At 36.1% G+C, this 11,706-nt stretch overlaps 1 protein-coding gene across 1 annotated transcript; it reads right to left on the bottom strand.

The window, feature by feature from the left end:
* Positions 1-7,681: 7,681 nt before the first annotated feature.
* On the bottom strand, positions 7,682-11,478 carry LOC128556047 (uncharacterized). Its single transcript, XM_053539954.1, has 2 exons — positions 11,330-11,478; positions 7,682-9,229 (listed from the first exon to the last, which is right to left on the bottom strand). Exons 1-2 carry the CDS (start codon positions 11,330-11,332, stop codon positions 8,060-8,062), a joined length of 1,173 nt encoding a protein of 390 aa, XP_053395929.1. The 5' UTR covers positions 11,333-11,478; the 3' UTR covers positions 7,682-8,059.
* Positions 11,479-11,706: the final 228 nt, after the last annotated feature.

Raw genomic sequence — 11,706 nt, forward strand, 5'->3', positions numbered from 1 at the left:
ATATACAAGAGCAGTAAATGTGTAATTATTTCCAAGCTTGGATGAGGACTGACGCTACTCATTTTCACTGTAGCATTTCTGTATATACTAACTTACCGAAAGAAAAACAGCCTATTCCCAGCATCTGCATCTTTTTTTTAACAATATCAAAATGTTTACAGTTCAATCATTTAAAGACAAAGATGTTCTACATGCATGATAAATAGTCTTTGACGTGTACGTTACCCTCTGGGGAAAAATGACGTGTACGTCACCTCCTGAAAAACCGCAACGTGTACGTTACCGCACCCTTTGTCTTACAATATCTTTAATATTCCTGAATAGTCATGTTAAATATTTGGTACAGGACTTTGGACAATGACAAGCTTTATTTTAAACCTAAATTCCAGCGAAAATTCTCTGCAGAATCTGTGCTAGGTGCGTAACTTGTGAACAGACGTGTTCGTTACCAAAATATTTTGCATCTTTCGAATAGGTTGGGCAAGGATTAGGTAAAAACGGGAGGGAGTTTCATCAAGTTACATATATGCGCTGAAAGAGCTTTTTATTGCGGGGTTTATGCACGTTATCTCGTTTAAAACAATTGCGGATCAAACAAGTTATAGTGAAAAAACATACCTGAAGCGGGCCTATTTTTAGCACTTTTGCGTGCACGTTATCCAAGTTAGTCACGTGGTTTCCCCACCGTGTAAACTTAGTATTACGACAGTTGCTTACTTTGCGTGTATATTTGATACCCATTGAAGCACTGTATCAATACAGTATATTTCGCCTAACTTTTAGAGTCGTTGCTATTATTACTTGTCTTTGTTGATGGAGTTCTGCTTATGTTCTAGCTAGAGTTTGGACGTGAGGAGTCTTGCACATTTTATTAAAGCTCGTAATAAGACATGTTTATTTTGTCTTTAAAAGGAGTTAGACCAAAACATGTTGCATTTCCATACCAGATATTGCTCTTGCGATTTTTAGGTCATAGGGTTGGTCTATATAAATTGACATTGTGACGTCAATTTTCAATTTTTATCAAAGCATGAAAATAAAAGGCGTAGTATTATAACATTGTCCTGTGCAAAATTTCAAATAAAAAAGAGTTATTAAAAAACAGTACCTTGATCTGCAGTGTTGTATTTTTTCGTCTGGAAAAATTATTATGTTAGGGGACCATATGTTAGACTGGCTATAGCCAGAGTTATTTTTTCTATTAATTTCTATGATGGTAATTTCTACATGGTTTGCATAAAAACTTGAGAAACAAGTATTTAAAAATACAAATAGACAGTCCTGTTTATTAAGCCAAGTATTTTATATATTATATAGTCTGAACATATTATTGCATGCAAAATGCTTGATTTAACGATATAGTTAAGTTTAGATCACACTGTGTTTCTCCAGTGTAAGTTATTCATATTAGATTTATGTTAAAACTGTGCTGAAAAGAGATTGACTAAACAAGTTCGCAAACACATTAATTCTGGATGGGCCTAAACTGTTGACCTGTCATCTTGTAGCGGTACTATATTTATTATACATGTATTATCAAAATGATTTGAAAATCATGACTTAATTAATGCTCGGGACGGACTGGAAAGTAATTCACTCGGTTATGGTGGGTCTTTAGGTGTCTAGACAGCTATACAAATCACAATCACATCATAAAATCTTTTAAAAGATTCTTTCGAACAGAGTTCCACTTCGGCTGTGATATAGGCGTTAGGGGTTCCTAACAATCGATCCATTTCCTCACGTGATCTTATTGAATCTGTTTTATCTTAATGTCTTTGTGTCTTTGATTTTTATTATTTGTTGATTTCTATATAAACACAGTGGATCACTTAAAAACCTTAAATAGTGGGTATCTTAAACTGTATCACGAGAGAGGATAGCAGCTGGACTGAGGTAAAACACAGAGAGGAAACTACTGGAAATAGATACAGAATAAAGAAAGGAAAACAACTGGGTTAATATAAAGAATAGAGCGGAGAAAACGACGGGGTTTATGTAAAGAATAGAGGATAAAACGACTGGCTTACATTAAAGCTTAGAGAGAGGAATAAGCTCATAGCGGAAGAATAACGACTGGATGGTTTCCAGTAAAGCATTAAGAATAGGTAACAAACTGGTAAACGACCGCCTCGGTAGCCTAGTGGCAGAGCGTCCGCTTCGAGTGCGGAAGGTCGTGGGTTCGATCCCCGGCCGTGTCATACCAAAGACGTTAAAAATGGTACTTGGCGCCCAGCATTAAGAGGATAGTACTAGGACTGGTCAGCCCGGTGTCAGTATAATGTGACTGGGTGGGGTATCATGTCACGTGTCTACGACGTGATATTCCAGTGAGGCAGCACTATAAAGTTGGGCATTGTGCTCACTGCTACAAGTACACACCGTCGCAAACCCGAACACACACACACACACACACACACACAAACGGGTAAACAAAGTGTCAAACAGCATACTGTCAAACATAGAAACCGTTAAATCTGGCTATAACATTTTTATCATTGCTATAACTACTTGACAATCGCAGAAAGATTTTGATTACATTATGCTTGTTTTATAATATATATACACGTACATGCACACAAGTTGTACACAACATTGGGGATATAATAAAATAGTATATATCATCCCAGTACTTTTTCTTTGTTAGTTTTGATAACACTGAAGGGTGCACATCAGGATATAGTTACTGGTATTGTCAATGTACAATACAGAAAGACCAAGAAATGATTTAGATAAAAAAAATCTCCCTATAACAGTTCGACAGGAAACAGGATATGAAAAAGACGAATGCCTCGATGCCGAATTTTACATTTGACTAAAAAATTTAAATGTGTAATTTGATGATGACTAGTCATTGCATTTCGTTATGTTTCTGATTTTTTTCAATTGGTCGCATTTAAAAATGGACTTATCAACATATTTTAGATGAAAAATAATTTCTCTAAAATATCCATAGAAAAGTGAGTACTCCGAAAGTGACAATAGTGGTACAAACAATTTGACATTAGATTTTTGCAAGATATCCTTATGTCTTACCAAAAATATTGTGCAGTAAACTATTGCAACAATCGTGCGTATTTGTTGAAACGATTATATGAGCCGCGCCATGAGAAAATCAACATAGTGGGTTTGCGACCAGCATGGATCCAGACCAGCCTGCGCATCCGCGCAGTCTGGTCAGGATCCATGCTGTTCGCTTTCAATGCCTATAGCAATTAGAGAAACCGTTAGCGAACAGCATGGATCCTGACCAGACTGCGCGGATGCGCAGGCTTGTCTGGATCCATGCTGGTCGCAAAGCCACTATGTTGGTTTTCTCATGGCGCGTCTCAATTATTAATAGTATACAGTATAGATAAATTATAACGGCAAGAATGTTAAGGTATATTGCCTCCTTAAATTCAATTAATAACAAATTTTGAAAGTTAAGGTATACTAACTCCTTAAATTCAATTAATTACAAATTTTGAATGTTAAGGTACGTACTACTTCCTTGAATTCAATTTTCTCCTATGTGCTGGTGTTTCATTTTTTATATTTTATAGCTTGACGGAACATGTCTTACCTTTACATTGAAGAAAAAGATTGATTATCCTTATTTGTAAAGTACATTCATACAAAACGTTTCACACACAAAAGAAACAAAAACAATTATGTCGTAAATTATGGTTGGCTCTACCAAATGCCCGTTAAACGTTTTATTGATAAATTGCAAAATTCTAAAATTTCTTAGATATATTATCGATGTTTTTGTAGTGAATTTTACATTTGGTTATGTTTGAGAACACTGTCCTGTTGTTAGGGAATATTATGCAACGATTATTCTGTGGCTGTTCATTTTATGTGAGATTCATTTTTGTCTTGAAATAAAATTTATTCTAACACGACAAGCAAATATCCTACATACATGTAGAGCATAATCTATCTCGGGTTATTCTGCAATAAACCACTCGCGTGCAATGACGTCATCCGGTCCAGTTGGTGCGTAGCACGGTCGTAAAAAGTAGTTACCATTTTTTTTCTAACACTTTTGATACTAGTATGTCGTGTTAGAATCGAAATAATAAGTTCCCAAGTGTGATTTTTCATAGAATAACCCGAGTTTTGAGTTCTTATGTGTAAGAATATATCAATCCGGTCGAAACCACGTTTGGGAACTTATTATTAACAGAAAGTTAGTAAAATGAGTAGATGATATGAATCCATGTTATTGGAATTTCTGTATAATAGTCCTATAAATGTATAACACCTCTCACGTCACGCTTAAAACATTAGAAGAAAACTAAATGTTGCGTTAGTAGATTTGTCAAGTGTATATGTTGAGTTACATTCATAAGTAAATTTCGATTGAAAAAAAAAACCTTCTAGTTTTTCAGGGGTAGTACACATTTATATTGTGTTTAGCATTACATATATTAAGTGTATACAGTTTTAAACATAATGAATAGGATTGTTAATACTTCGAAAATACGAAAGCCCGGTGGTGACTTCATAGTCACCGTCACCACTGGGCTTTCGTAAAATACACATTAAATTGTTTATCAAATATGTTTACATAGACTATGAATACGTAGTAATTGTTTATTTCTAGAGTTATGTATAGGATAGACAACGAGTGCCGTTGTCTACGGGATATATACAACGAGCATAGCGAGTTGTCTATATCCCGTAGACAACGGCACGAGTTGTCTATCCGACTTAGACCACGTGACATAAAAACTGCAATTATTGAAAACTCTCCCACGCGTTCAATAGAAATTAGGATTAACGTGTTTTTATAAGCTTAGAGTAATATCATCTTTGTACCGTTAGCGCTTAATTGTCAGTAGGGCATATGAAAGAATGCAGGTTATTTGTATAAATTCAGTTTTACTCAAATACTGGATTTACTAAGAAATAACGTTCATTAACACTTTGAGTCATTTGCAATCACAAAATTAATGCTAAACAGTTAAATATGGATTTCTCAAAAATACTCAAAACTGGACTGCATGCTGAACAATTAGTTTTTGTGAGGAGTTTGCATGTTGGCGAAACACGATGACAGATACGTTGATTTGTTGATTCAAGAAGATAGCCAGGTTATTTATTTATTTATTTAGTTAGTTCTTTTTTTATTTGTTTACTTTGTTTATCAGGATATAGTTAGTGCGTAGATGCTCGTAGGACTACGAATACCTTTTACTATACCGTGTCCTTCTTGTAAGAATGATGAAGTTGTTTTACTTTCTAACTGGGCCAAGTTGTTTGAAACTTTAACGGACTGTAATTTAGTTTAGTTTAGTTTATACTAATTTGTTTTAGCTCGATTTTGATGAAAGCTTTAACTGTTTAAGCTTATTGTAACCACTCTCGAGTCCATTTCCTATGAAAACTAGTACTGGGGTCATATGAAAAGTCATGGTCGTGACCCCAATGATGCTCGAACCCACGACCACTGCATTTAGCTGTTAAACTAACCGCCTGTTAAATTTCTATTTATGATACTAGTCTTGGTGGGTGGGAAACACTAGTATGATGTTTTAATTTTACTGTAAAGATGGTTTAGTGTTTATAATTCTTAACAAGTGCATTTTCTAAGTTTTCTAAACTGTCGAAATCTACTGATAAAGTCAATCGACCGTTAACTCAATCGCCTGTTAAAGTTTCGAACAACTGGATCCAGTTGATTGCAAATGTAAGGATCGTGCTGACAAGTCTTTTTTATAACAAGTGAACATAAAAAGTTACAACTGTTGGAAACGTTTCAGCGAATGTGTAAATTACGTTTTTACCCAGTTGGTTCTACACTACTAATATGTAGTTTATTGTAATTCATTTTTATTGATATCTAATAACATGGTGTCATTTTTACAACATTAATATTTAGACGTTATCAGCTGAATTTACCTCCAAGTCAGTCTTATTTTTTATCCCATTGATAACTGGTGAGAATATTGCAAGGTCATTTAACTCCGGCGTTAGCCTGTATTGTTAGATGGTAAATTGGCACGAAATTCACGCGTTTTTTGCCCAAGTTTCCCCCCGATATATATACAACGCTACTGTTGTATATGAAATATAGACGGGTACAAGTCTGCTTTGCGATTGGCTATTTACGGATTATCGTGGTCTAAGACTAGTTCTCGGATTTTGACAGTAAAGACATCATCATTGGAGGTTTTTATTCGTAACTTAAGTGATACGTAACGAGACAATCTCTTGGATGGAGCATATAGCCTGTCCTGCTTTCCCAGTTATGCAGCTGTCAGAGCATTGATAAGAAGAATTTGATAGAAAATATAAATATTTAAGCTGTTTAATATCACAGAAAAGTAAAGAATCGTCATAAAATGGCTTTTCAACATTTCCCTCTCTTAGTCTTGAAAATTTAACATTTGAGCCGTGCCATGAGAAAACCAACATAGTGGGTTTGCGACCAGCATGGATCCAGACCAGCCTGCGCATCCGCGCAATCTGGTCAGGATCCATGCTGTTCGCTAACAGTTTCTCTAATTTCAATAGGCTTTGAAAGCGAACAGCATGGATCCTGACCAGACTGCGCGGATGCGCAGGCTGGTCTGGATCCATGCTGGTCGCAAACCCACTATGTTGGTTTTCTCATGGCGTGGCTCATTTAATAAAATCTCTTTCTCAAATACTAGAACATCAACATGGCAAGAGATGACACACAATTAAACTTGACATGATGTTGTTCTGATAACGCTCCGTTCCAAAAAGATTCCAGATAAAGAAAATTGAGACAGATAATGTCTAGAACAAGGCAGAACTCTAGATTACATCTAAGAGTAGAAATTCAAGAACATTATGTAGACAATGCATGACAAACATATTTTCATTCCACTGGTCTATAGTGAAGCAAGCGTTTTGCAATGTACTGCCAACTGTCTTTATTACACACACACAGGGGATAAAGCGACATTTTCTTGTTTTGTAATAGTATATACGCTAATCAAACATTGAACATGCTTGATTTTTCTGGCCGTCTCTTCGTCAGAAAAGAACTGTTAGAAATCCAGTCTAGTCCTAGCAACATTGACTTAGTCGTCCGTGTTGCGGTTTGCATTCATTCAGATTGTACGTTATTTAATATGACAGAAAAGGCAATGAACTTCAGTCAGAAGTCTTAATACTATACCCTCTGTTAAAAAATAAGTATTTACGAAGCGTAACAGAGCTTCATATAGGTTTATAGCTGCGTCCAAACTTTACAATAGTCTCTGAAGTGTTGTATACAAATATCATCACAGACGTATTGATTGATCAGTCAATGTAAGGTAGTGTTGATACAAGGACAAAGATCCAAAAGAAATATTCAAGTTTCAAGAACACAACCTACCCGAAACGAAATCCTACAGCAGGGTATGTAATTATAACATTTACACAAATATGCACTAACAAATTGAAATAATTAGACAACAAGGGGAAAAGAAACACACATAAAAGAACACAGTGGTTAATCGCTGTTGAAAGGTCATACCCGGTATACCACAACCCATCGACCCGCCCATTCCAGGCATTCCTCCTCCCATAGGTCCACCTATACTAGGCATCCACCTCCATACGTCCACTCATAACCCCATCTTCTTCCACTGCAGGGTCACCGGACACTATTCCATATCCCTCAACATATATGTATATTAATAACTGATCTCAGAAGTAAACAAACAAACAAATTGCGCATATTGCACTTTTTTATTCTTTAACGGAAATAAAGTAACTTCATAAATTACTGTAACAATTAAGAGTTAGTCATCTGGATAAGAAAAAAACAAAATTCAAAACATAACGTACATAAAAAAATTGCAAACACGCATAATTTGTTTTTTTAAACATTTTACTATCTACAAAAGCATCTTAGTGCTTATACTTATTATTATAAATTTTGCTGAAGAATGGATTTCGTCTTTGTAAAAACTGAACTTCCCTATCGTTTTATCGGAACCAATTTAAATGATATTCTTTGATACCCCAACACCCTATTACTTACAATGACATTTGGAAATCTTAATGTTTATATTCGACCATGGCCGCTAGACATTCTTATTCCAGTGTCCATTTAACCTATACTATACATTCCACCTCCCATTGGACCGCCCATCATAGACATCCCACCACCTCCCATCGGACCACCCATGCTAAACATTCCTCCTCCCATTGGGCTACCCATACCAGGCATTCCTCCTCCCATTGAGCCACTTATACCAGGCATTCCTCCTCCCATATGTCCACCCATACCAGGCATTCCTCCTCCCATTGGGCCACCCATACCTGGCATTCCTCCTCCCATATGCCCACCCATACCAGGCATTCCTCCACCCATATGTCCACCCATACCAGGCATTCCTCCACCCGTATGTCCACCCATGGCTCCACCTCCTCCAGCCGCAGGGCCACCGGTCATCCTTTCATACGCTCTAATGTCTTCGTTTCGACCTGTTCTTAACCTTTCCTCCATCATTCTTTCAGTTCCCATTCCGATACCATTGCCAACACCAGCCGATAAACCACCATCAGCGCACATCTGCCCAGCACAATAACCGCCATGAACCGGAAAGCCGTTTTGACCACCTCGTGCACCTATATACCCTTCACGTGGTTGACTACTACCACCGTTGCCTCCACCTCGCCCTCCTTGTCCACGTGCCATTCCTGTTCCTGCTGTACCACTAGCACCAGGTGACCCTGATTGTCTAGTATGACCACTTCCTGTTCTACTGAAACCGGAATGACCAAAACTGCCACTGTGACCTGCAGATGGAAAACTACCACTTTGTACTCCACCACTTCCAGCGGACGGACCACCAGCCCCAACGCCCATAAATGTCCCTCCACTACCACCAACCATATGAGGTCCTCCCCCACTGCTACTCCCTCCGCCCATATATGATGCTCTGCTACCACCACCCATATGATGTCTACCGCCACTATGACTTCCTCCACCCATAACTCCGCTTCCAGCAGTCATTGGAGGTCCTCCCCAACTACCGCCTCCTCTTCTGCCTATATATGGTTGGCCTCCTCCTACACTGCTAGTCAAATATGAAGGGCCGCTGCCACCTGTATATGCAGGATCAACACCTCCACCGCTTCTCACCGTTAAAGAAGCACCTCCGCTGAAGCTTTCACCACCAAATCCCCTGACGTGTCCCCTTTGGCTTGGAAAGTTAGGTGCTCCAAAGCATACAGATAATATGGACACAAGAATAACAAACTTCATTTTCTGTACCTAAAATAGAAATAAGACATTGATCATAAAAAGAACAGATAAAAATAGAATAAAACAAATGCCTTCCTTTACAATATTACTGTATATTGAAGAGAAGGGCAGATTATGCATAAACAGAAATGTTGTCATAACAATTCAGATATTAACAACATAGTGCTCAGGTTTAGAATTATTATCTGTTGCGTACGGTTATGCATTCCTCGGAGAATAACTTTTTTTGAATCCAGAACAATACTTTAAGGAATTAAACGCAACTATGAAGCATTCGATTTTCATCAAGTTTCATACGAACTAAAAATGAATACCAGTATACAAATCTAGTAAAAAAATTAGTTCAACGATGTCACAGCGGACGAGTCATCTCGATAGGCGGAGTTTGCCAGCACAAGGTACGCTCATTTTAGTACACCATAATTCTTTGAAGAAATGAAAACCATTTTTTTTAAAGAAACTATCAACTTATTGTGTGAAAAATTGCGTTGGATGCTTTCTATGCGCCTAAAGGGTCTTCTTATAGACCGTATCATCTGGTTGCCTTCCCGTAATTGAATATTCAAAGGAATGATTTTTATAAAATCAAATTGCTGCTAATCCAATGACTATTATTCGATCGCTTTTAGGTCCTTTAATTAATATGAGAGCTCCGAGGGTAGTAATAGGAACTTTATGATTTTTTCAAAGTATCTGATTTAGTTTATAATCCATGGTAAAAAGTGATCTTAAATTGAAAATGGTATTTCCTTATTTCAACCATTTCTGACACCGTTTAAAAGAACTCCCTCCAAACAACAACAACAACAACGGCAACGATTTACGAATGGACTAATGAAAACTATCAAAATGTCTTAACTAGTATGACTGCAACATTCTCATGCATAATGTGTTCGAAACATATTTACAATTAAAAAAATACGTTTTGACCATAAATGTGACAGTATTAAAGACATTAAAATACCGGTACCCTACTAACTACCTCGGAGACCTTTCAAATGATGATTAGTGTATAAATAAATCCTCAATACACGAGAAACAGGTGGACCAAAAAGGTAGAATTAAATTAATATATATACAGTTATTGCAATAGGCTTTGAAAGCGAACAGCATGGATCCTGACCAGACTGTGCGGATGCGCAGGCTGGTCTGGATCAATGCTGGTCGCAAATGCACTTTGTTGGTTTTCTCAAATCTGAAATCATGTTTTTACTTTAACCATGACATTAGATTTATCGATAATTGTTAGTCGGGTTAAAAAAACGACTTTTTATGGTAAAAGTTATCTGCATATTCAGTGTACATGGAGTATATAACCTCGATAAAGGTTGTACCAATATCCATTGCAAATCCAATGTATAACGTCGTCAATGTTTGTTCGCATATCCATTGTAACTGAACCTATAACATAGGCAAATGTTGTACAAATATCCATTGCGAGTCGAATATATAACGATAGTCGGAAAGATTTTTCGCATATCCATTGCTTATCGAATATGCAAAGGGTATATTCTAAGTACAGAAATCCTTTTCGGAACAAACATTAACACTTTCTGATGGCGCATCTTTACCCGTTGCCTTTAATCAGTATCTATTCTATAGACCCATATTATATTAGATATTCATATTGTTAGAATATAGATAAAAAAATGGAGACAACTGTTAAGTAATCATAAATCAAAATTTCACTAGCGTTCTCGAAGACAATTTATTCCATAATATAAAATAAGTATCCACAACTTGCAATACCAATTGTCTTAGTAGGAAAAGGAAGAAAAGAAAGAAAGAAAATGTATCGGTATAAATATATATATACTGCGAGATATATAATTTAAACAATAATTAAAAATATACAAATATAAATATAAGATAAAAAAAAAAGTATAAAAAAATAATATTCAGATTATATTGTTAACATTCAGATAGAATCTCAGACCGAAACATTAGTTGTATAAATGCCATTCAACAAAACTACAAAAAAAGTTTTAAGTAAATAGGTAGATTGTATAGAACAAAATCTTTCCAATGAGATAATGGATGCACATTAGAGTGATTATATTGTAATATAAATATATAAATATCTCAATGTTCTTAAAAGATATTACTTACCATTTGAATGAACGATCCTACAATAACATGTAAAAATGATAGGGAAGCACACGCAAGATGGTTTATCAGCAAGCTGTGAACATCAATTATGGCAACCGGTGATATTTGTCATTTCTGACATTAAAAAAAATGATGAAATAAATATCAAATATAATTTTAAACTTAATAAAGCTATGGTTTATCTCACTGTGTTGTTTTTGTGGTTTTTATGTTATCGTGCGCAATCTTTAAAATCGTGAATTTAAAATCAATTAGGAAAAAGGTAGACAAAAATAATATCATCACGAGGGCGGAAATATCAGATTTACTGCACAATCATCTGTAGTTTAGGGCAGTAAATATGAAACATTGATTTGTTAGACGTATCGTTCTCTTCC

This window comes from Mercenaria mercenaria, chromosome 3, assembly GCF_021730395.1.
Source record: "Mercenaria mercenaria strain notata chromosome 3, MADL_Memer_1, whole genome shotgun sequence".
Taxonomy (NCBI): Eukaryota; Metazoa; Mollusca; class Bivalvia; order Venerida; family Veneridae; genus Mercenaria; species Mercenaria mercenaria.